The sequence below is a fragment of the Lissotriton vulgaris genome, chromosome 6 (genome assembly GCF_964263255.1).
Source record: "Lissotriton vulgaris chromosome 6, aLisVul1.2, whole genome shotgun sequence".
NCBI classification, from domain to species: Eukaryota; Metazoa; Chordata; class Amphibia; order Caudata; family Salamandridae; genus Lissotriton; species Lissotriton vulgaris.
Genome location: NC_141694.1, coordinates 1,241,004,348 through 1,241,031,605, shown reverse-complemented (window position 1 = coordinate 1,241,031,605; position 27,258 = coordinate 1,241,004,348). Strand labels below are relative to the sequence as shown.

Sequence of the window (27,258 nt, the reverse complement as noted above, 5' to 3'; positions counted from 1 at the left end):
CAGGCGACGGCAGCAACAAACTCTAACAGCAATAAATGGCTGTTTGATGATTTCACCACAGGCCCAATTTTCCATGAAGGCACTTTCTTTATCAGGGGCGTAACTCAAGCCCATACAGCACAGGGATGGCCCACCCCTTCAGTGGCACCCTCAACCCTTCAGGGATCCTGAATTTAGGCCAAGATCAATGAATATCTGTGAGATATGGGAGACTCAGGGGTCCCTCCTTACATTCTGCTAGGGAGCCCCATCATTTTGCGTTACACCACTGTTCACTATAGAATCAATGAAGGTCGCAGTTCTGCGGACACACGAGCACAGCCCTCGACTTCGTCTCCAAGGCAGACTCAGACAAGTATATCCGAGGAATTAGTTCGCTTGAGAGGCACTGTTCATTTGCTCATACAGAAACAGTACCAGTTAATGAACAAACCGTCATAGTTTACCTGACACGAGGGCTGATTAAATGTATGTGAAAAATACATAAAGGACATCTAATATTTATTTTATTTATATTTAAAGTTTTATATGGCGCGAACAGGCACATGATCTCCATAGGAAATCAGGAGGATAGTAGTCATGGGCAACAAATGAATAATAGTACAAATTACTTTAACCCCTTGGGTGCGGCCGCGATTCTTCGCCTGTGCGGCAGAATCGCGAGTGGGCGGGTTCATGACGGCCCCCAGCCGTCATCAGCACACGAGCACCGTAATGCATGACGGCTGGGGGCCGTCATCAGCACCGGAGGGGTTAAAATAATGTGCCACTTGCAGTATGCATGATCTTTGGCACAATGTGTCTGCACATATTCTTCAGCACTGCTATGGAAATTATTCGAAGCAGTGCTTGTGGATATGTGCAAACCCAATGTGCCAAAGGTTATGAATATTGTGCATAATTTCCAGTAAAACAGGCCAGGAAAAGATCTGCCATAATATTAGGAGCACTAAATGAAAAAAAAAAACTAGAAATATTGCATTTTGGAGCATAAGACAAACATCCCCTGAACGGGGCCGCACAGGCTCTGCAGTTCACAATAGCTGTATGGCTTTTCACTATAGAAAAGTGCTGCACATCTCTTGCATTTATAGCAAAAGTGGCCTTGAACCGGCATTGGCAGATTGTAACTAAAGAATGAAATAAACTGACCAGTGACCCAAGCCTCTTGAAGCACAAGGTGGATGTCATTTAAGCACAATCAAAGGAAGCTTAGCCAACACTCCGAGGTGTTAGGGTGACCATATCTTGAGAACAGAAAACTAGGACATTTAGCAAAAATTGAAGGAGTACAATTTTACATCAACGAAGCGGCAGAGAATGAAAGCTCTTATCAACATAGGAACACAGAAGAGGCACTAAGAAAATAAATACAATATAATTTCTAAAGCCTGCATCATACCAGTTAATTAAATGCATTACTTATAACAGCCGCCAGTGCTAACCAGCCCAGGTTTAGAACACCCAAAAAGTGCCTCATACTGGTTTCTCTAAAAACAGGGACATGAGCCAAAATTACCGAAATCGCCCGGCACACCTGGTGAAAAAACGGGACAGTGCCGGTACTTCCAGGATGCCTGGTCCCCCTAGAACAGAGGTCTTCAAACTTTTGTAGGCTGAGCCCGCCCAGCTGAATTTTTTTAAACGTCGGGCCCCCCCACCTCATGACAGAAATTTCTGGAATCTGGTACACTACATACTCGACCGCCACACGCATATCCCGGGCCGTATCCGGCAAGTAATGTTCAACACAATAAGAGTGTTTAGTTATCTGCAGGTTTGTGAGTGGGTGTGGTTAAAGGACAGAGGCTTTTCCACAGCTCAAAACACAATTTTCCAAGATTAATGTGGAATGGGCTTCTGGTGATTTATAAAGGCAATGCCTCGTCAGGGGCAGTAAATGCTATATAAACACAAGGCTTCTGGCCAGTAATTTGTGAGCTATGCATCACAGAAAGGAGTCACTGAACAAACAGCTGATATTGTTCACAAACATGCCCGCATGTGCGCTGCGCGTGCACAACATGTGGCAGTGAGCAGCTGTGGTAAAACATTGAATGATTATGCATAGGACAAACAACCCGTCTACCTCCACTGGCCCTGCCCTTTGCTTGTGCTTTTCTGTGAGTCGTGCCCTGCCTATTGCACAATTGGTTTTGACAAATAATAAAGGTTTCCAGAATTATACAAAACCTGTGCAATGCGGCGCTCTATTCTTTGGAAAGTTGCTTTGTGTAAGTGATTAATAACTCAGTATTAAAATACATTCAAAATAGTCAGGATCCTCACACCTAGATGCAAATGAAGCGGAGGGGAAACAAAGGTTAGCACTTCACACATACTTAAAGGCAGCTTTTCACTTTGTTCAGTCCATGTTTAGGAGATATGCATCCACTATAAGAATGTCAGATGTGTTGGTCTTACCCAGTATTTACACACAGCAAATTGCATTTATATAGAGCTTACTACACCTGAGGAGGCGTTGAAATAATTTATGTACCACTATTTTTTCCTGCAACGCCCTACTCATCCCAATGCTGGGTGTCTGAGTGCTTTACATCAACACGCGCATATTACATGTACAATGCATTATATACATTTGTAAATGAATGTACAGGGTGTGTCACATAAAACTGGGGGATTGCAAGGTGTTGAAGTCACATAACATCTTCCATAGCTCACTGGGCTATTAGCCTCGCATTGCGCTCAAACTTCCACACGACAGACCTGCTAGACATATATGTGAGGGCTTTAGATATGATGTCACTTCTTGTGATGCCACTTCCTGTAAAGTCGTGGCTTGTGATGTCAATTCCTGTGATGCCAAGTGTGATGTTGTGTGCAGAGATGTCACTTGTATACTGCCTAACTAGGTTAGTCCCCCCACTTCTTTTTTTAGGACTTGTGCCCTGAGCAGGTGCATTCAATATGTTACTTGGATACGAATGCACTCCTGTGTTGCTCGGATTCCACAAGTTTCCATTTTCCTCCTTACATGAGGTTTCCAACACTGATAGGTCACTGATCCTCTCCTAACAGAATAATCGTGTCAGCTGGGTGTTGTGGGGGGTAGTCACACCTTGGTGGCTGAACATGCATTACATCAGTTTGCAAGCTCACTGTATGACACGTTTTAATCTCAGACCAGAACCTGCTTAGATCATGAATGCAGAGGTGCAAAGAATGCAGAGTCCAATATTCTCACTGTCCCAGACCTCACTCTGTTAGACAAGTATTTCTGAAGCATGCAACTCTTCCACTAAAATTCAAACTCTACGAGACATAAGTTCCTGTTGGCCGCAGGCTGTAGCTTTTGAGGCTTCCACGTCTCTGGCACAGTCATTTGAAACACTTTCAAAGTTCCACCATTCCATTTTCAACACTTTCCAAGTCATCACAGTCACTGGTGCAGGTGGGAGTTGTGTTGCTTCCCATGTGAGAAGTTCTTGTTATTGCAAATAACAATGGCGCTATTTGCACCAGCGCTATTCACACTGCTGCAGTGGTGTTCTTTTTTAAACAATAGCTGTTTCTGTAATTTAATTGACAGACCATCGGTAAAATTCAAATAGCCTAAGTTGCAAATAATGTCTGCCTCATTCCTAGAAAGTACAATTATGAAAACTCGGCCTGCCTAGGAGCATGATAAAGGTACCAAAACCTAATAAATCCTCAGGATAAAGCGACTTGCAGCAAAATGTCTAGAACAATCGGAAGTGACGACACAAAAAGGAATAGAACCCCACCAGTATGTGACACTACTCAACATCAACACACAACTGCGCAACTAAATTTAGTAGAAATAACTGAAGTAAACCGAACCACCATCATCAATATAGATGGTCACCCTCATAACAGGGAGCGAACTCACGGAACCGAAAATAAAACAGAAAAAATTGAAACAAATGTCCAGACTGAAGAACTAGGCTACAAGTCCCTAGGCAGCAGCAACCTAGCTAACCAAGGCCAACAAGCAACCTCACAAATAATTCTGTTCGTCCCAGAATACAAGTCCAAAGGCAGAAGGGACATCTTAAATCGTGGTAACATCCTCCAAATTCTAAAAGCAATCAGAAGCTTGGCCAGGATTAAAACCCACGACCTGCTGTCCGTAGAATTTGAAACCTTCAAGCATCTCTCGGACCAAGAGGTTACCAAGACCGAATGGGCAAGTTCGGAGCTAGTAGAAAGAATTCTCAGCGAAGACGCACAACTAGAAGCATGGGGGATTCGAGTGTATCAGCATCGACCAGTTGGGTACCCGACCCCGCTACTCCAATACAAACTTGACTCCAATAAGAGACCATTAAGTAGTTCGACAGAATGAAATCAAAGCAACACATTTCTCAAGGGGGCCCGCAGCACCTCGGTCACAGGCCCCGATGGTCCAAGCCTCACAGCTAGGAGGGGTAGGAGGCTAGAGGAAACCCATCACTCAACCGACTGGTCTTAGATATCCAAAACAATACATTTCAGAACTGATAATCCATGACCGAACCTTGAACAGGGAAACAAGGAAAGAAACCTAAAACTCTGCTCTTGGAACATCAATGGACTCGGGACGAAAATCAACGACCCCTCACTACTGTTATACTTTCAAAATTTTGATCTAGTTCTCCTACAGGAAACTTGGCTGGAGGACCCCTCACATCTCCAAGGCTACAAGACCTACCACCTCCCTGCAGCCCGACAATCGACCTATGGCCACCGCAAAGGAGGACTAACCGTCTACGCCTCGATTGCATCCATAACCGCAGGAAAAGAATACACGACCAAAAACATTACATCCCTTGAAATAATGGCAATCCAATTCGAAATGCGGGGCCAAAGTAACCAACAACACATAACTCTGGTAAACACTTATATCCACCCCCAGGGCAAGAGGACTGGTGCAAAGTAGTTGATACTCGAACTTACCCGGTTAATAACAGAGGACGAAAGCTCGAACTATATCCTTACAGGAGACTTCAACATGTTCCTAGGGGAGGTAACAGGAGACTGCAACCTAGACGACGATAAACATCGAGCATGGGGGATCATCTCCCAGGACAACTACAAGTGGGGCAAACCAACAAAAATCTCGAAAGATCTGCACAGAGAACTGGAAAGTCTCTCAATGGTAGCACTAAATGGCCGCATGCCAGGGGACAGACCTCAAGCCCCAACTTTCCACAGAAATGCAGTCAACACCGCAATCGACTATACCTTCGTCGCCCTCCCACTTCTGGGCTTAGTAAAAGATTTCAGGATTGGGGTGTCCGATTACAGTGACCATCAGCCCCAAGAACTCACTCTAGGTATCCAGGGCACTGCCACAACATACGCAACTTCAGAACCCTGTCAGACCACGAGATACCAACATAGGAGAATCCGTTGTAAAATACGCGACCCAGAAAAGCTAGCAGCTGCTGCAAAAACAACGTGGGAAGAAATCAAACTCACTGAAGGAAGCACCGTCCACGCCTGGGAAATTTTTACCAAAGCTATGGGCCAACCCGCCCCACCTGCTGTCACCCAACCAGTACAAAAAGTGCCTCAGCCAGAACAAAGCATCTGGGCAGGAACAAACCAGTGCACCCACTTGTCATCAAGTGAGCATGCCGAATTAAGACAACTAAGGGGCGACATAAACAGAGCAATTCGCTCTATTCGCCAAAACAGCGCAACTGTCGGCACCATAAATGCACTAAGAAAACTTCGAACAAGGAAAAAGAAAATCATCTGGCGCGCAAAAAAGGAATACAAAGAATCACTCTGGGCTAAACTACTCCATGATGCCAAAATGAATAACAGTGCCAGATTCTGGCAAACGGTCAAGAGCATCGAAAATCCATCGGCACCCAGGATCAACTCCTACATAACGGAGGACGTTTGGACAACCTATCTGCAACACTACTTTAATGTAGGCCCCCAAAGCAACTTGCAAAAACCAGCTGAGTTCTATGCTGATCTATCTCGGCCCACCCTTTATAGGAATAATCTACCACCTAGTTCCTCCCTAAAAACAATCGAGGACAGAATACAGCACAGCCACCAAGAGGGTGCCCCCGGGCCAAACGGCTTGCCCCCATTGGTATACAAACAAGATCAAAAGTATTGGTCTGGCTCATTACTAAAGCTATTTGGCAACATTACTACAACAGGAACAATCCCAGAATCCTGGAAAGGCTCAATCCTCTCGCATATCTATAAAAAAGGCTGTAAAAGTGAACCAAAAAACTACAGGCTCATCGCCCTCATTGACATCGAGGCCAAGTACTACGCGGGACTTATTCTAGCCGACCTCCGGGAATGGGCAAGGGAAAAGGCCCTAATTCCAATTAACCAAACAGGCTTCCAGGAAAACATGGGGACCACCACAAACATCCTGGCTTTTTCCCTTTTAGCCGATTCGACAAAAGCAGCAAGAAAACCATTATTTGTCTGTTTCATCGATTACAAAGCTGCCTTTGACAGCATAGATTGAGGAAAGCTATGGTCAAAGCTAGTACGATGGGAAATTCCTCCCGCCCTTCTGAATCAACTCATCCTACTACATTCAGACACATGGGTCCAAATAAAACTGGGGAGTGGTACAATCGTATCCAGGCGGATCCCAACCTCCAGAGGCTTAAAGCAGGGGTGCGTTTTGGCTCCTACTCTATTTAACCTCTTCGTGGCTGATCTTTCTACTGACCTAGATAATTGTAACCATCATGCACCAAACCTGGGAGGCCTCCCTCTCTCAAATTTACTGTACGCCGACGACCTGATTTTAATCAGCCAAACCCCAGTCGGCTTACAACACCTGCTCCACACTACGAACAACCACGCCGCAAAAAACGAGTTAGAAATCAACTTAGAAAAGTAAAAAATAATGGTGCTAAACCAGCGCAACCCAAAAAAGCGACTGAAATGGCAGCTGGGTGAGAGAGAACTTGAAGTCGTCCACAACTATAAATATCTAGGAATTATCTTTGATAAGAATGGGACATATGACCAACAAAAAGAGGTGATTCAGAGACGAGGAACCATCTTAGCAATCACTCTGAAAAATCTTAAAAGCAAAATAGCAGGACCAAACCTGCTCCCGCTGCTTGAAGTGCTTCGCGCAAAGCTGCTGCCCACGCTCACATACGGCAGCGAGGCCTTGCGAGGGTCGGACGAAGAAACCCTCAATAAAACGGTTGCTAAAGCTTTACGAATAATCTTCAAGCTTCCTAAATACACCTCCCCAGCCCAACTACGCCTCGAATTTGGAATAGTAAACCAGAGAATAAGCAGGAAGGCCGCGTATGTAAAGAACTGGTATAAAATAAAGAGTGCGGAGGCGGGCTCGCTGAACTCATTCCTATGGAAGGAAATCTCAAGGAAACATGCCTCACCGGCCAAAGACTACCTACAATCAGGGATCAGCTTGTTAGCCCTGGAGAATATATGGGAGTCAGGACTTCCATTCAAGACCGTAAAAGACCTGGTGAATAAGTCAACAAAGCTCGTCTCGACCGCAAATGATAAAGAATGTCTAAATAAGAGGGCCCATAGCTGGTTCGTGATACAAAGCTATCCAAAATGCTCACCACAACCGTACTTCGGTACCAGCTTTTCCGGGCCTTTAAAAGAAGGCTTCTTGGCCCTGAGGATGGGCATCCTTCCTGTCAAACCACATTTGCCCCCCTGGAAACGTATATTCACATCTACACAATGCAGACTATGTGGCGAAACTAAAGAAGATATGCTGCATCTCCTATGCATATGTAAGTTCCTAGACCGGGAGAGGAGAGAACTGCTAAAACCGCATATAAATGAAATGCATATCCGGACGTGCAGACAGGCAGTGAAGGCGTGCTTCAGCGGGGCCAACGTTAAACTAACCTGCAGCTTCGTCCGCTACATGAAAACTGCCCAAATAAAGCTTCTCGCCGCAGCCTGAGCACAGTTGCGCGCACCCAAGCTCTTTTATCCGGCAACTCTCTTTGACTCCCACTACGTTCCGACCCTGAGGCAGTCATCCACGACCACACAATAGACTATTAGAACTACGGACACTGGCGTCACCCCCAGACGGGGACTCACCCTTACTTCTTCCTTAAATTTTATACCTTCATCACAAACAAACTGTATGTAATTTTAACCAGAAAATTGGTCGATTTTAATGCATATCCATCACGTTGTTTTTTTTTTAAGTCAATATGAAATGATGTCACATATATGTATCCTTTTATACATTTTTTACTGATATGTGTACTGCTAAGATTTTAATTAATCAAGCAATAAACTTACTAAACTAAACTACTTACTGATAAAGGTATGAGTCAGTCATTAGTCAGGAAAACACTAGATGGCAGCATTCAGCAGTTTAATGTTAACTGAACTTGCACTGCTTTTCATAGAAAGGAGACAACAATTATCATTAAATTATTAAAGTATGTACGTCGTGCCCCATCAGTTCTCCCCCCCCCCGCCCCCCTTCAGACTTTGAGAACTGGGCAACACTGAATGTGTGCTCTAAGGCTGTAAATAACAGGGCAACATTCTAGTAAAAATGCCCTTTTCATTTACCTGTTGACAATGTAAAATGTTCCAAGGCGAAATCCTTCCCAGTGAGGCTGTAAAACACAGGATAACCTCGGCCGCAAGCACAAGGGAAACGACAGGAGTGAAAAAGCGCCACACTACCAAAAGGTAGTAGTATTCAGGAGCTTTATGCCCGCAATTTTTGCGGCACTTCCTGCCATCGACGATGATCTCCCCCTCATTGGTCGAACATCAGTGGTGACGTCCCTATGTGCTCATTGGATGCTGTGCTCCAATGGAAAAGCCCCATTTGAAAATAAAGTAGAAATCCAGGAAGCAAACGTACCTGCGACGTTGCAGTGGACAACAATGAAGGGACAACAATGAAGGTGAGGTTTTAGTGTAGAGTGCGCGCACCCCCTGAGATGGTGTTGCGCACCCCCGGGGGCGTGCCCCACAGATTGAAGAACTCTGCCCTAGGAGGTGTACACAGCAGCTTAAAGAATACAAGGCCGGACACGCGCAGTGCTCGAAGTCAACATGCATGGCACGTGGGGAGGTTCACAGTTTGATATACCAGACTTGTCCAAAGAAAAGCCACACTGCGCTACGACTGCACTACATCTATTATTACCACTACAACAGGAACTACTTTTTATGGATTTTGCTTGTTGGCTCCAAATGGTGACCTCCCTAACCCAACCCAAGAGCCTTCCTTTGCCACTGGCTAGTGGCCACAACTAGGATACATAATTAGGGAACAGATTTCCTTCTCTTCTTGCTACAACTCACTTTTTTGATAAACTAAAGGAAAGAGGATGTGGCGCAGTGGCCAAAGTTGGCAACCCTGGAGCTGGCGAAGACAGGTTCGAGTCTAGGCGTCAGCGAAACATCCTGGGATTCTTGGCAAATCAATGAATCCCCTCATGACCATGGACAGCGCCTGGATACCCTCACGGGTGATAAGCCGTGCTATATAATTCTACAAATTTAACTAAAAGCATCACTGGGCGACAGGCAATATCAATGAACTTCGATGTCCAGGCAGGTACTTCAATGCACGAGCAAGGACTACCATAAGCAGGAATATGCAAGTGCTCATGAGGCCCATAGACAGGATGGCCCACAAAATCTGCTCTGCTGCATCCCTCCAAGTGTTTCATTTGAAAAATAAATCAATACATAAGAAGTGCTAGGGTCCAGGATATCTCACAATAGGGCACTGCTGCTTGTACACCATGGCAATCCTGCCAAACCCCAATGCCACCATTCCCTAATAACCATAACACTCCAATAAATGCGCCAATTGGATTATTCCTCATCACCAAAGCAGTAAGAATGGCCTGGACGAGGTAGTTTGTTATTTTAAATTTCATGTAGATTGAATTTTGAAACAATCTGCTGATGTGCTCTGCTCAAAAATAGGAAGGCTGCAACAAATTTGGTTGACTGTCAGAAATAGGTGCTGGTGCTGAACACTGCCTAACACCAGAACAAATTGAGCAATGGAGTTTTCATATCCTCATGTTCAGTGTTGGGATGTTAACTGGGAAAGGTATCAGAAAAAAACATAGCCAATCAGTCAAGTGGCTTCAAAATAGAGCCCCTCAGTTATTGGCTATGTTGAAGGGACATTTAGGTCTCTGTGCTGCTTGCCACACTCTCAGTACGAAGGCAGGCAGGGGTTGCATCCTTCTACAGATTTCATCATGCCAATCCACATGCAGCTCCCATGCTATTTAGTTATTCAAACAGCACAAGATCAGTGCAAGGTTTGTCTGGTCAGGCGCACCCCACAGCTTAACACCTTCAGCGAGGCGCGAATTTTCACGCTGTGCTGAAGGTTCGTAAAACGGGCGTGGTCGTGACGGAACCGTTCCGTCATCAGCAAGCCCAACCGACGCTGATGACGGAATTGTTCCGTCATAAGCATCGAAGGGGTTAATTTGAGACCAGGGGCCTGTGTCTGTTTCTCATAGCGTGGGTAGCAGAGGACTAAAGAATGCATGTCGGGCTGGTCATATCAAGATACTGGTCAGTTCAACATGTGGAATTTACTCTAATGCAGAGGTCAGGTAGCACTGCTGTCACTGCCATGGCAATGACGGGCCACGCCCACTATGCAGTGGCATGTTAGCCGGAGTGATTATCAGCAAGGTATGAAATTGGAATGCAAATAAATGTATAAATAAATAAATTATCTACTGTTTTTGGCATCTAGCGGGTCAGAGGGGCCTTACACCCCTACAGATGAGCCGCTAGTGATAGTTAGAAAACTGGATTCATCGTGTCTGCTCACTTCTCCATTAAGTCTAAAGTCATGATAATTGAAATTTGGGCAGAAAATGGAATTTCCACCCAAAATAGGCTTATGTAATGTGCAGTACAATGCGCACACTTTAGTTTTTCCCCATACACACTTAGGGGCCCATTAGGATAACGGGCAGATCGCCACCACCCGCATGGTGGAGGCGATCCGCCTGTGATCCGACCCCACCCGCCACCCAATTCCCTCCGCCATATTACTATGGCGGGGGAGACCGCGGGGCGGGGGAGACCGCGGCGGACGGAAAGACCGTCCGCCACTTTTCTGCCCGGTCAACGAGTTGACCGGGCGGAAAAGGGTTTAATATGGTGGCAGTGTCTGTTAAACACCGCCATCCATATTACTTTGCAGGCAGGGACATGCTCTGCCGCCACGGAAAGGCATGCAGAGTTTGACATTGGGGGACCATTGCGGGCCCCCAGGGACTCTGGGAGGTGCACATGGGGGGTACCTATGGTACTCCCCCAGCAGTTCCATGCACAACATGGCAGGCACCGTGCGGGGCCTGCCATGTTGTGCATGGAAGTGCACAACATGCCTTCCTGGCATTGTGGCGGGCGGTGTGGAGTGCACCGCCCACCACAATGACAGGAATGCAGGATGCGCCCGCCACTGTGGCAGGCGCATCCTAGTTGCCCCCACGGGACCCCCACCCTTATGGCGGGTGGTCCCGTTTCCCGATAGGGTGGCGGGCAGAGAAATTCCGGCCGCCATCCCAATGACCCCCTTAGTCTGTGAAAATCAGGACAAATGAGCTCAGGGGGAAGTCTACAGAATGATAGGAAAACCCGTGGAAAAAGCCTAACCCGGTAATAAATGTGCACATCGGTGTTTTTACGTATCTAATAAATAGAGTATACATGTCATAGCATGTCCAATATACTTACATTGCAGGTATTCCAGCAGACTTCCGTGCCTCATCAGCTCAGTAATAATATAAACTGGATCTTCTAAACTGCAAACGGCGTAGAGCTGGATAAGTTTCGGATGCCGCAGGTTCTTCATGATCTGTGCCTCCCTTAAAAAGTCCTTACGATTCATGGAGCCTGAAACAATAAGACGACCATACCTAGGTAAATTAAATTTTGTATCTCAGTTGAAGACACGCATGGTGTTCTACCATAATATCGTGTACACAAATTTTGTTTCATAAAATTATTGTAGCCAAAATATCAACTATTAAAATATTGTGAGGTAAGTATATTATATATATATATATATATAATATATATATATATATATATATTAGTGTAGATTTACTATACTTAACTCAATTATGCATGTATCTTCAAAGTATGGAGATACAAAGTTAAGAATAGTAAATCTGGACTTATCGCTATATACTTATCTTCACAATATTATGATAGTCGGCATTCTGGCTGCAATACATTCTCTGACATTAAACCACATGCATACAACTCTAAGTTTGGCTTCTTGTGCCTTTTGATTGGAAGTAGCAAAACAAGAACTTTCACCCACTCTTTAACCCCTTCGCTGCGGCGGCTATTCCGCCGCAGCGCTAAGGGGGTGGGGCGGCCGCGCGGCGGCCGCATGCTGGTGACGGAACCGCTCCGTCACCAGCCTCGGTTGAGCTGTGCTGATGACAGAGCGGTTCCGTCATGGCCCGCCCCGCTCAATAGAACGTTCAGCGCAGGCGCGGAATTCGCGCCGCGCATGAGCGGCGAGCGGGCCACGACGGAACCGCTCCGTCATCAGCACAGCGCACCCGCAGCTGATGACGGAGCGGTTCCGTCATCAGCGTGCAAGGGGTTAAGGAAACCTTTGACAGAGAAAAACAATGAACTTATCAGGATAGAGTACAAGTAATTCTGATATGCAGACAAAACTAATTCAACTCAGTGTCAGCTTTATAGAGTAGCATAGTCATGTTGTTGAATAAAACACAGAGCCTACTTGGACATTTTCTGAATTGAGAGCAAGAGATTTGTCGTTAAATAAAACACAGAGCCCATTTGGACACTGAATTGAGAGCAAGAGGGTCTTCATTTTACTTTTTCCGTTTTCCAGGAAAGTACAACTGAGTGTTGCAGACGAATGCTCCACACTAAAAAGAAAAATAAATACATTTTGGTTCTAAATATCTTGCTCAGAACAATTTGGCTGCTAATCCATAGCATATTTCCAGCATCTATTTGATCTCTTCGAATCTATCACTACCTCTGACTTTGGCTCCTGTGAACATATCAACAGGGGGTGTGTGTGTGTGTGCCATGATGAATGAATGAATGTATAGCATTTTATAGAGTGCACTGTTACCCACAATATGGCATCACATAGCTCTAATAACTAGTTGGTAGGGTGTTTCCGACTCGGCCACTCTGCTCCCTCATCGAAGGAGCAGAGTTGGCCAAGTTGGAAACACCCGTACCTTGATGAAAGTGTGACTATAGGAGTTCCCACTCTATCACAGAGTTAGGAACATCATTGATGGAACTCAGGTAGGCAGACAATGTGTATTTATATAGGGCAAGTATTGCCACCGATAGGTCCCCTACCAACTAGTGATTAGACTAAATAGGAACACTACTAAGAGATTTTTTAGGTATCTGTAGCCTGATGAATGTCAATGACCCTTCCGGGCGACAATCTAGAACAGAAACATGTTGATTTTCCCATGTACCCCTACTACCTTTCTTTTTAATCCTGCCAAGTGGGACCCATAATAAAGGTCTCGGCTACCCGCTTAGATAGTTTTAGAACCCTCTCTGCCATAGGGATCCCTACCTTTGGAAATTCTTCCTTTTCTTTATTCTATATTTTTACTTGCGCACCTCCCTGGACGTTGGTCTGTGTCAGGGTGTCGTAGTGGCCCTGTGATGAAGAATGGCACTGATTGAGTGGGTGAGGACTGTATTTACAAATCTTTGGGATGTCCCAAGAGGTTCTCTTGCTCCTTTGGTGTCTCCTGGACTGTATCTTTCAATTGCTTTCTCTTGTTATCCGTTTCTCCCTACCCATGTGGTACCAATTGGTCTAAATTTAAGTGGGGGACTGATCTTTTCTTTACCCCTAACTAGATGTCCTTCTCGTGAAGAAAGTTATATAGATTCTGTGGGAGATGAGGGAAGGCAGAATATATCGTCCCTTCTTGGTTGTGGATTTACTGCAGTAAATAATCCCCATCAACCCTAACACCCTAGTTTCGCCAGACTTCGAAGCAGGGCAATGGGTTTAATGATGGTTTACCCATTCATGATAGTGAGACAAACAATATTACAAATGTTATACTGAACAATCTAGGATATTTTCAAGACATTGTCGATTTTACTCTACAAATCCCACTTGACTTAAAACATGAACATTTACATAGCTTGGAATAGAAGGGAGAAAACTGATGAGCACTAGGTATTTATGTGTTTTTTCATTTCAACTTTGAATAAATAAATCGTAAATCGAAAAGGATAATGTGATGGTGTACAATAGACAAATTCTACGTAGATACCGGTAAGCCCATATCAAAGATAGAGAAACAAAAGCTTATGGAACAATACTAATTAAAACAAATATAATGCTGGAAGGGAAAAGAAAAAAACTCAGCATTCAGCTAATTAAAATGCATTACATTGTTCGAAATTTAATATAATACGGAAAGCTAGGAAAGGGTTAACATTTTCCAGAAAGCTTCTTCTGGTGACTAAAGGTGAATGTCAACTGACAGAGTTTTCTAAAGGCAAGGGGCAAGTCTGAGAGATTTTGAGTAGAACTCTTAAGTTGCCCAAACTTTAGGACCATTCACTTCAGAATATCCTGGTTTTAGTTGAAGGGGGGGGATCTCTTGCGATCTCTTATCGGTACCATAATGTTGCTGGTTGATTAAAGACAAATAATCATAAGTAAAGTACCAGACATAGAGGAACATCCAGAAGTGAAAGAGACTCCACTTTTATTTGAGAAAAATCAACAATCATTTCTGGAGACTGGGGCTTATTTGTCATCGTCCTGGTTTGACCCTGAGCAAAAAAAGAGAAAGTCAGAGAAAGAAGAAAGAAGGAAGAAGAGAAAGATAGGAAATGAGTGACAGCAGGATAGCTCTCGGATAAAAAAAAGAATATGCACAAGACAGATAAAGAGTGTTTAAGTGCAGTTGAATGATGTATTGGGAAATTACTGTACCTGGTTTTAGGGTTTTAATAGCCACGGGTGTTGTGTTGTTCCACAGTCCTTCCCATACCTCTCCAAACTGGCCAGATCCCAGCTTCTTCAGCAGTGATAGAGAGTTGCGGTCAATCTCCCATTGATCTACATGTTTATACGACAAGTCTAATGGGACAGGAACCTCTGTCTTTTATAAGGAAGAAAAAACATATCTTAACCAGTGTTATTGACCGTTAGTCAACTGCTTGCTATTAAGAAGTAATATGAGTAAAATAACTTTAGGTAGTCATTCTAAAAATGTATCTCATAAATTCACGAGTGGAGGAACATTTCTTTACTCTCAAAAACAACAAAAATCTATTGTCTGGTGTTAACTCGAAATGGCAATGCTCACCCCTGCCAAAACACGGCTTTGATTCATTTGGTGACGTGACTTACATGTTATGACAATTTTGTTCATTGGCATTGGAGGAAGGGACCTGAAAGTGGTGTTTGATCTGCTATTGGGCAACAAAGGATTTAGGAAGGTTATTTATGTTCGTTGTGCAAAGGACAGTGGAGGATGTGGAAGTTTAATTTTGTTATTTAATGGTCAGTCTGCATCCATATCCCTCCCAAATAGGTTCTTAAAAACAAACCATACATCTCACACCCTGATGTCTGGCAATTGGCAACATTAAAATGAGGGAACTGTAAAGTTCTCACATAGTAATATTCCAACGTTCAAATTCACATAAATATACATATAAACAGAACAGTATCCATTCCTTCATATTCAAAACTCTCATGTAACCAGGTTAGAGGTTTGTGAATTACATCTGTCCAATGCACTTCTCAAAAACGCCAGTTCTGCTGGTGTTAGAAAATTCTACTCTACACCAGCTGTAATGTGTCTTGATCACATATAGAAGACTGTCACATGCAGGATTTCTCTACTAAATATCTGTTAGATGTAATATATTGTAATTGCCTGCAGGGATTGAGTTGCCTTATGATTTCTCAATCCATCATTTCCCATCATTTTTTTTAATGGAAACATACTATCTTCATATCCATGGTGTGGTGATGGAGTTCATGAACCAGACCCACATGTATCAAAGCTACGATGGGTTTTTGGGAAAGAAACATTGGTTGATCTTCTGACAATGAAAAATTGTATAGGCGTGTCACTATGAGGTTACGGTACATCTATGACCTCCACATTGTTTGGGATGCTAGCATCAAGGACAAAAATAATATATTTCAGCCTTCAATGAAAACATGCACAATTTGAGATGGATTTATACATACAGTTATAAAAATAAAAATAGAAATGTTAGATCTTGAACTATAGGTGTCCATCATGAACTAACATCTACAGCCTAATTAAAGCTCTCACCCTGCATAAGCGATATCAAATATTACATATGGTGAATGCTCTGTGCACGTTTTCATTTCTATAACTGGAAAGTCTATAATATGTAATGAGATGGATAAGCTGCAACAACATTTTAGAAAGTTTAGTCACAAGAGATCTTAACTAATGCACAATTCAAGGCTTGGAATTGCAGAAGAGAAGGTTTTTAAATACCTAAATGATAAAACGTGGCGATTCGATCTTGCTTTATATTTCTTAGTTTACTTGTAACAGCCAAAAAATCTCACAATCTCTGTGCAAATATTGGAGATTCCTGAGATTACTATTGGATTGGACATTTCAATTTCACTATGAAAAATATAGTGACTGGTTGACATCTATTATTAGTGGATTTTTAACCTGCAGCAAATGTAAGATGCGAAAGACTTGATGGAAAAAAAATTAAAGAGACTGAAAATGTTCACAAGACAGACTTTGAGAGTAAAAGATTTAGTAACTTATTAACTTCCAACGTGAATATGTATCTTATGTCCAAGTATGCACTAGTAAGATCATTCATATAATTAGTATCATGTGGATTATGAAATTACAGGATTTGAACATTTGCACAGTATTAAAAGCACAGATACAAATAATCCAGTGGTCATGCTTTTTGGTGAGAACACCTCTCAGTGTTACTACAGGTTTGAAAGTTGTCGGTCTGTACAGAGAATTTAAATATGGAGTCTCTTAGCACTAAAAGCACCTGGAAGCTTAAACATTGAAGAAGGTTTGTATATTTTTTTATGAGCACATATCCGCTATTCAGATATGTGGATCATATTTTGTGTACTATATAGTTAAATTACATAGTATGTCTATATGACCTTACTGAATAATAAGCGAGAATAGATGTGGATGAAATGCGCACGTTTTCTTTTGCCGATACTCAATTTGCACTTTTAATGGGTATTGCCTTCTATAATTAATTAATTCTGTTAGCATGTGTACATACTTCCTAGTACATAGTTTCAATATACTTCAGGTTTTGAATCCAATCCTTGGTCGGCGGAGGATTCAAAAAAGTAATGATCATGTATTGAAAAAATTTTTTTTTTTAAATTAACACAGAGTTCCTTTAATAAGAGCCAGGGCGCTAGACAAAATACTGCAGGCTAAAGAATGTACTTATTTGCACCTGCACTTTATTTGACTTTTAAATAGGGTAGAGATGACAGCCTTTTATTGAATGGTATGGAAAATAAAATAAAACATTCTGGACCTGGATAATAGATTTCTCACTCATATTAATGGAATGAATTCCTGTCCCCGCAGGCTTCCCTTGATGGTCGGTTTTGCTGTTTGAACAGATGTCATGAAAACTTTTATTGTATACATTATAAATTATATTTAGGTTTGGGAGAGAAGGGAGTGTCAGCTCAAAGTCACCATGAAAAATGAGCAGAACAGCCATAAACTCATAGCTTTTTAGGTATTCAAATACGTTTTGCATGACCATTTCAATGCTAGAAACACCGTAGCAAGCTGCTGCCAAGCAAGGTTTGAGTGAGATCATCCCCAAACTCAAAGCTTTGTGTGTAATCACAAACATTTCTTCCCTTACAACATTTGCAAAGTTGCTCCCAGGAAAGGTGTGAGTGTTTCCAACATGAGATTGAGAAGGGAACAATTTCAAATTGCACTGAACTGTAGCAGAAGGGATTCTACAAAAGAAAAGGATTTTCCTTGTGGATCATATACGAAAATGAATGTTCAAATGCACATTTCTACCATGTTTAGGTGATGCTGGCCGCCTAGTGAATAATCCCCATAGTCATGTAAGGGAAGCAATACTCCTGGAAATTACTACTGTCTCTGATACCCAAGAGTACACTCTTGGATTTTACTAAACTCCGTGAAAGGTTGAAATCTACTCAAAATTTCGGAGCAAGTATATCAGGTGGATTATTGCCTTTTTGACTTTTAACAGACTTGGGCCCTAAACATTTAATGGACGAATAAACATATTTTTGTCCTGGTTTAATATTATTGATTTTCTGGTCCCAAGTAATTTCTAGTTGACAGATTCTTCTTTTGTAATATTCTCTATCTATATATTACACTCTTTATCTCTTCATGAGTCAGGCACACCTAACCTATGAGAAACTTTAATTTATGTTGGCTATGATTATTTGAATCCAGATGATGAGGGAACCTGAGTAACTCACACCATGTCTCTCCACTCTTCTCTGCTGCTACAAACGTCTTCATTTTACTAAACACTCAAGATGGTTAGCATGTTCCCACGCACCAGGATTGGTTAATATTTCATTAAGACTGAGTTGGCTTTGAATAGGAAGAGTGCTCTTTGCTGCTTTCATACTGATGATTTTTGATTGTAGTGAAGCAGGGTAATTTTGGATTCACCCTTCTGTGTGATTAGGCCTCATATATATATTTACACACGGCCTCATGTATTCGTGTGATGTAACGTTATTAACGTAATATAGTGCACCTGAACAGATACAGAAGTTGCATTTACTGTGTAATCTCGATATTTATATGAGTGTGCATATTAGCGTTTTCCGTGCAGTAACATCGAATTGCTGTTCTCATATTTATCTGCATTTGTGTGGTTTGAATAATGTTATTAATTCTTATATATTTGCGTACCCCTTTGAATAACGCTCTACATTTATTTCATAACTGACAATGTACCCATTTGAATTGCACTCCATATCTATATTACAATCGTATATGTATCTGTAATCATGCATTTAAACATGTATTGAGATGCTTGCCAGACTAACTTGACCAAAGGCCTTAAGCATTTGGATTTCTTAATGTTTAACTTTCAAGATGAATGTTTGCTTTGAATGCAATGTTTATCTCTCCTCTGCAGGTGCGGCCATGTGATCTTATGAATAGAGATTGTGCATTGTGTGAGAGATAGTGAGGTTTAGGAGGAGTACTTTTGGCAAGGATGAGAAGCCTTAATGAGCAAAGGGAGGACTACAGTCCTTGCGTAATAGGGAGACAGGAGGAATCCAAAGACCTTCTGATGTGTGAACCAAAGGAAAGGAGTTTCATGTGTAATTGCCATGTTTTATTGTTTGAAGGTGGAAAATAATAAGACATGAAATTCTCAAAGGTTCTTTTTTTGATCGCACTTCAGTTTATTCAGACTCCTCTTAGAGTTATAGAGGTTCATACGGCTTTGTGACACCTCTGTTGTGTGGCTTCATGCTATCCAATATTTTTTCCCTTTAGAGAACTTTTACAGATGTTCTGCTATGCTGTCACCTTTCTCTTTTAATGGATTTAATAAGAGTTTCTTCATACGGTATTATGTAAAGTAGATTTAGATTAGGAGATTTAGACTTTTTCCTCATGCATAACAGGTAAGAGGACCGCAAATTGCATACTGAGCATCAAATCCTCTTTTTAATATTCTGCATATGGAATTTCTTGTATGTTTTATGTTGCTACGGCTAAATTTCATTCGTTAGTTTTGGCCTGTCTGTAGTAATTCTGTATTGTTACAATATATTCTTGAGACTTGTGTATATCAGTCTGGCTTTGAATTTGTAATAAATCCATACCTAATCCCATCTCCTGACTCAGGGCTTTACTTTGTGCCCAACTGGGTTACACTGTAATTGTTACATTGTAGTAGATTCTAACTCTTTTCATTCCTAAGGCACCTAGAACACTCCATTGCAGGGAGCAAGGAAAAGGGACCCAAATACTATGCTTTAGCCATGGCTCTTACTACTTGATACATACTTTAATTAGCAGTCATACATCGGAGATACAATTGTACATACATTAACTCTCCAGGCCAGTTGGTCAGGGTCTCACCTTTGCACATGGCTTTCCTAGCTTCACACAGAGGCCATCCGCAACCTTGCTGTAGTGCTGAACTAGGAGCTGCAGAGTTGGGAAAGTCGTCTTTCTGCTTATGAAAAATCCTCCTGCATCCATCTGTCGGAGTCGGTAGTGTTTCACAATAGTTCCATCAAACACTGAAAGAGATCAGAGACAGGTGACATTGGTGCCTCGCTGAGTTACAATACTGGCATCAGCAGTGGGTGCAGAGACTTATCATTGACCACCCCTTCCTTCAGATTTTGCACACTAGGACTCCCATGATCTACAACTCAGGAACATTCAAAACCTTCTCTTCTGGATTTAAGAATGGGTATTAGTTATGTTTTATCGCCTTGGTCTTCTTTGCTGTTTTCAAAAAGCCGCACAAACCAACTCTGCTTAGATTCAGTAGAGGAGCAGTGAAAAGCAGCCATCTTGTTTTGATTCTCATTTCTACCTTTGTTTTTCTGCCTAGCCTGAGACCTCTTCAAGGGACTTGCAAAGGAAAATCATTGCAAGTGGAAGAGTGCACCTCCATGCAGACTTTTGCATGAGAAGGCCTGCATTTTCCATGCCACTTGCTGGCGGTTAGAACGGTTCTTCCACCCAGGTAAACAAGGATGCCATATAATGTACCACAGGAAAAAAGGTTCACTATGTGCAAAGAATAATTGAGGGTAAAGTCGCAAGATAATATATTAATAATTTGAGTGTCAAACACTGCTAATGAAATAACCATATTATTCAAACAAGGGAACAACTGCATATTTGTAGTGAAGTAATTATAAATAAAAGTCAGCAGACAGAAATACTTCACGTTGTGTATTTATTTGCCACAACCTCAGCAGTCCCAAAGTAACTGACATACAAAGAATCTCTAAACCAAGAACCAACATTGGACATTCTACATTCCAGTGATGTAATACAGGAATATAGTGAACATGAGATTACCACAATATCTCCCATGCTTACAATAAATAAATGCAATACAAATAGCAAAGTAAAACATTAAATAAATAAAATGGTTAAAAATACTAAACAATATAAATATGTGAATATGAAAGAATTTCAATCACAAAAGAATTTCAATCACGAAATCGCAAAGGTTTAACAATATTCAGTCTACTACTTCTTCGTTCAGACAAAGGATGAACAGAACGCTTTGACTCTGAAACATCAATGTCAGAAGAAAAAGAAGATGAAAAAGGAACAGCACGAGGACGCAAAGACAAATTTAATGGAACAGAATGATCACGAGGAAGAACTTCATGAGGATGCACCTTCACAACCCTTCCTTAATTCCACCATTCATTTCTGCTGGTTCTCACTGCATGCCTGGTCACAACTTCAATTCTGACAGGAGGTTTGAATTTTGACATCCCCTTAAGGACATGATTGGGATCTTTGACCCAAACCCAATCTCCCACACACAAGTCTCTTTCTATAGATTTTACTATATGCAGTGTGTCATAGTGATTCTTCATTTTATCCTGAAATTTTTCCACATTAGGTCTAACAACTTTGTCCACATTTAACATATGATCATTCTTGTTCTGACACTCTCTTAACCATGCAGGACACAACCTGGAAGCAGGAGGACGTCCCTGTAGAATCTCAAATGGCGAGAGACCATAAACAGCATTAGGATATGACCTATGTGACCACAGCATTTCTTCAACAGCCTTGGACACATCTATCTTGTTTTGAACTGCCCACTGTATACACTCTGCAAATGTACGTTTCATGTTCTCTGCTAAACCGTTTGCTTGGGCGATGATATAAAGCAGCACACCTTGTTTCATGGCATTTGATTCGAGAAAACTTTTCATTTTTCTTTGAAATAAATTGGACACCATTGTCTGAGATGATTTCTTTAGGAAAACCTTCTCTCAAAAAAATTTTTTTTTTAAACTTGGTAACACTGGTCGTGTTTGCCTCTTCCACACATTTTACTTCCCACCATTTACTGTAGTAGTCAACAACCACAATAGTCAAATCAAACTAGGCAGAAAAAACGCCCCCTGGTTCAACGATGACCTTAAGAAATCAAAGAAACTCTGTCGCTCCCTTGAGAAGACCTGGAAAAAAGACCCAAACACTAGCACCAAGGAGGCCTTCAAAAACGCCACCCGTATACACCACCAACTGATCCGGACAGCCAAGAAATCCGCATTCAAAGACCGACTCGACAACAACGCCCATAACAGCAAGGAATTATTTAACATCGTCAAAGAGTTCACCAACCCCACTGCTAACTCCAATGACATCACTCCCTCCCAAACCCTTTGCGACTCCTTAGCCTCGTTCTTCCACGACAAAATCGCTAACATCCACAACAGCTTCGACAACCAACCCGGAGACCAACCCACCCAAACTTCTGCCGCGCCTTCACCCCCCTTGAACATCCTTCATGACTGGAACCCAATCTCCACTGAGGACACCATTCGCCTGATGAACTCCATCCACTCAGGATCCCCCACAGACCCTTGTCCTCATCACATCTTCAACAAAGCAGACTCCATCATAGCACCACACCTCCGTGACGTCATCAACTCCTCCCTCAACTCCGCCACATTCCCGGAAAGCTGGAAACATGCCGAACTCAGCGCACTCCTGAAAAAACCCACAGCAGATCCCACCGAACTCATAAACTACCGACCCATCTCGCTCCTACCATTCCCGGCCAAAGTCATCGAGAAAGCTGTCAACAACCAGCTCGCCTCCTTCCTCGAATACAACAAATCCTTCGACCCATCACAGTCCGGCTTCCGAGCCAAACATAGCACTGAGACCGTCCTTATCGCAGCAACAGATGACATCCGAACTTTACTGGACAATGGAGACACAGTCGCCCTTATCCTTCTTGACCTCTCCGCAGCCTTCAACACTGTCTGCCACAGCACACTTATACAACGCCTCAACAACATCAGAATCCAAGGAAAAGCTCTGGACTGGATCACCTTGTTTCTTTCTGGAAGAACTCAGAGAGACCGCCTCCCACCGTTCAAGTCAGAAGCCACCGAAGTCATCTGCGGCGTACCACAAGGATCCTCTCTTAGCCCCACCCTATTCAACGTATACATGAGTCCCCTCGCGACCATCGCACGCCAACACAACCTCAACATCATCTCATACGCTGATGACACCCAACTGATCCTTTCACTAACTAAAGACCCTAACACCGCCAAAACAAACCTACATGAAGGAATGAAAGAAGTAGCAGAGTGGATGAAGCACAGCCGTCTGAAACTGAATTCAGACAAAACAGAAGTCCTCATCTTAGGTACCTCCCCCTCCGCCTGGGACGATTCTTGGTGGCCAGCCGCCCTAGGAAAAGCACCCATCCCAACGGACCACGCACGAAACCTGGGCGTCATCCTAGACTCCTCACTCTCGATGAACAAACAAGTCAACGCTGTCTCATCATCTTGCTTCAACATTCTTCGCATGCTCAAAAAAACATTTCGATGGATCCCCACCGAAACCAGAAAAACGGTCACCCACGCACTGATTACAAGTCGACTAGACTACGGTAACACCCTATACGCCGGCACCACTGCAAAACTACAGAAAAAACTCCAACGTATCCAAAACGCTTCAGCCAGACTTATACTAGACATCCCACGCAAAGACCACATTTCTGATCACCTGAGAGACCTCCACTGGCTCCCCATCAACAAGAGAATAACATTCCGCCTCCTCACCCACGCACACAAAGCACTTTACAAACTTGGACCCGATTGCCTCAACACACGACTCTCCTTCTACACCCCCACACGCCAGCTACGCTCTTCCAACCAAGCCCTTGCTGCTGTTCCTCGCATCAATAAAACCACCATGGGAGGAAGATCCTTCTCCTATCTTGCGGCAAAAACCTGGAACTCCCTTCCCATTCACCTCCGCCTCACGCAAAACCACCTTGCCTTCAGAAAACAACTCAAAACCTGGATATTTTACAAATACCTCCCCACCCTTCCTCAAGCGCCTTGAGACCCTCTGGGTATGTAGCGCGCTATATAAATTTTCTGACTTGACTTGACTAGCAAATTTGAACTTGCGTGGAAGAACACCAAATGGTCCAATAAAGTCTATGGCAAGTTTGGACCACACAAATTCAGGTAATTGTACAGGTTGAAGGGGAACAGCTTTAGTTATGAGTCCCTTATTACTAGTGGCACAAATAACACATGCTCGAACACTAGCAATAATGGCAGAATCCATCCCAGGCCACCAATAGCGGTGTCTGATTTTTCTTTTGGTTATGGTCTGGCCTAAGTGTTCCTCATGACCATACACATTTATCATATCTCTCAAAGAGACAGGTGGAGTCTCCCCGCACCAACATCCCATTTTCTTCAATTGACAATTCATCAGAAACTTTAAAATAAGGTTGCAAATCCTGGGGTAAAACTTTTTCTTTTGGCCAACCATTTTTTATATAATTTCTCACATTATCCAACTCAACATCTTTTAAAAATTCAGACATCCACTCTTGTTCTGTAAATGTAGTGTTGTGGCAAACATCAACGCAAGCGATTAAGCACTCTTCATCATTCTCATCATTATTTTCTGGGTACTTAATAAAACTTAAAGGTGAAAGAGATAAGTAATCCGCTCTTATGTTCTTACCGCCTAGGATGTATTCAACAATGAAATTGTATTGTAAAAGTTTTTAACTTAACCTCGCAATTCTTGGTGTGTGATATTTAATAGTACAAAAATACTGACAAACGGTTTGTGGTCAGTCTTGAGAATGAATTTTCTTCGCCAAACAAAACATTTAAATCTTTCGACTGCCCAACAACAGCCCAAAAGTTCTTTTCCAATAACAGAAAAAAGTTTTTATTAGATCTCAAGGACCTAGAGTCAAAACCAATAGTCACTTCAATTTGCCCCTTCATCTGTGAAATTGTTGCACCCAAACCGTCATTACTTGCATCTACAGTAATAATACATTGCTGTGTAGGATCAAATGGTGCTAGAACACCTGCTGAGATAATTTCATTTTTCAGACCCTCAAATTCTTCTTGACAGTTTTTCTCCCATACAAAATGTTTCTCTTTCTTCAACAATTCTCTTAACCCAACAGTTTTAGCAGAACATTGTTAAATGAATTTCGAGTAAAATTCACAAAGCCCTAAAAATGAAGCCACATTCTCCTTGCTCTTGGGGGTAGGAGCTTTGACTATAGCATTAACTAATCTAGGTCTAGGTTCAACTCCCTTCTCAGAACTTTCATGGCCCAGATACTCAATAGTATTTTTTGCAAATTCACACTGCCCACGATTTACAACAAATCAATGTTTTTGTAACCTCTCCAAGACTGCACACATTCGTTTATCGTGGATGGACATCTTTTCTCTTGCTATTAAAATATCATCTTGGAACGTCACTACACCTTCAATTCCTTCTAATAGATTCTCTAACACACGTTGAAAAAAGGCTGCCGCTGACGCAAGGCCAAAAGGCATCCTTCTGAATTGATAAGTGCCCATGGGTGAGACAAACACCATTAAGTGTCGTGACGAATCCTCAAGAACAACCTGATAAGCAGAGGCTAAATCAATCTTTGAAAAAAACTTAGCACCTGAGAATGTACTTATGATGTCATCTATTCTAGGTAGAGGGTGAGAGTCAATCCAGATACCCTTGTTAAGATTTCTTAAGTCCACACACACTCTCAATTGGCTGTTCTTCTTCCTGGCGTTAACTAATGGACTTAACCATAAAGATGATTCAATGGGTTCTATCACACCTTCATCACACATTTTATTAAGAACCTTTGCTTCTCTCTGCCTGCCAAGACCAGTGCACTGGTCTTGGCAGGCAGACAGAAGGCTGGTGCTCTAGGCTCAGGGCAAATGGTCTTGAAATCCTGGGTGAAGGTCCCTTACCCAGCGAGAAGACTGGCAGACCCTAGTCCTAGTTTCAGTAGCAAGAATTCTTGGTGATCGTCATCTTCTAATTAACAGGGCTATTGAACAAAGTGTGGAACTCAAGCTCCCACCCCTCCCAAATTCAGACACAAATATGATTTATTGTCTGATCCTTCAAAGATCGGGCTGTGGGTGTTGGCACCTATAAATTGCTCTCTTCTCTGCACTGTCCTTTGACAGAGGGACAGTCTGCCACAGCAACAGTGGCTCCAATTCTGAATGACACACAACACAGCCCAATGGAGTAACGGGAGATCAAACCTGGCTGTCAGTCATCACTGAAGTGTGCCTCATAAAGGTACAAAATCTCAAAGGTTCAAAATTCCCTGGGTCCACAATGCCAAACTTCTCAATCTCAGCATCTGCCTGACAATGAGCCCAGGCCCCAATGACCAATAACACTTCCTGGAATTAAAGAGACCTTTGATATGCACAGAGAATGCTCTGCTCACCTTCCTTCAGTATGTGCTCCCTCTACTACCCCCAGGAATGTCAACAATACACATCTCCTGCCTGGAGCTTGCAGTCAATTAGCCTCTCCAGCTCCACTAACCTCTTCAGCTCTTCAGACCATGGGCTTCCAAAATGGAATCCACAGGCCTCTGTGTTATGTACCATGCAGAGGCATCCCAGCATGCATACACAATAACAAGCTCTGTCCGGCACTACATACAATCCATGCAGGTCAAGGGTGAGTTAGGTACACAGCCACATCTGGCAACCACCACTCCTGTGGTACAGGTAAAAAGTACTGTTCACACTACTCATCACTACGAAACACAAACAAAGGTATGCTGCCATTGCCGTTCCGTGTTCTTGTCACTTAGCTACTGTCAAGGGCAGTAGCCCTCTACCATCATAAGGATAGGGCTTGGTGCAACCCTTCCAGTCTATCAAGGCCACATTGCCATGAGACAGGCCTAGGTCATAGTCCACACACATGATCAGTGTTCGACCAAAAATCATTACCAGAGGTCCGGATATACATGCAGCTGGGGCACTCAGGGCAGGGCTTCGCTGTGAAGGGAACTTTTCCGTCTCAACATACTTTAAAAATTCTTTTGAATATTACAATTTTTGTAATCTCATTTGCCAAGGTCTCGGGCTATGTGATCAGAAGATGTGGGGGGGCTGGGAAACCTAGTATCAAAATCCTTGATTCCTTGGCAAAGGCCTAT

The 27,258-nt window shown here is 42.7% G+C and overlaps 1 protein-coding gene across 1 annotated transcript in view; it reads right to left on the bottom strand.

Moving 5' to 3' along the window:
• The window catches only part of FRK (fyn related Src family tyrosine kinase), a 240,195-nt gene that overhangs the window by 32,754 nt on the left and 180,183 nt on the right, over positions 1 to 27,258 (bottom strand). Inside the window, exons 3-5 of the mRNA XM_086927343.1 lie at positions 20,136 to 20,299; positions 14,957 to 15,125; positions 11,710 to 11,868 (exon numbers count right to left, since the gene is read on the bottom strand). Of these exons, the coding sequence (XP_086783469.1) occupies positions 11,710 to 11,868; positions 14,957 to 15,125; positions 20,136 to 20,299 (492 nt within the window). The remainder of the gene's footprint in view (positions 1 to 11,709; positions 11,869 to 14,956; positions 15,126 to 20,135; positions 20,300 to 27,258) is intronic.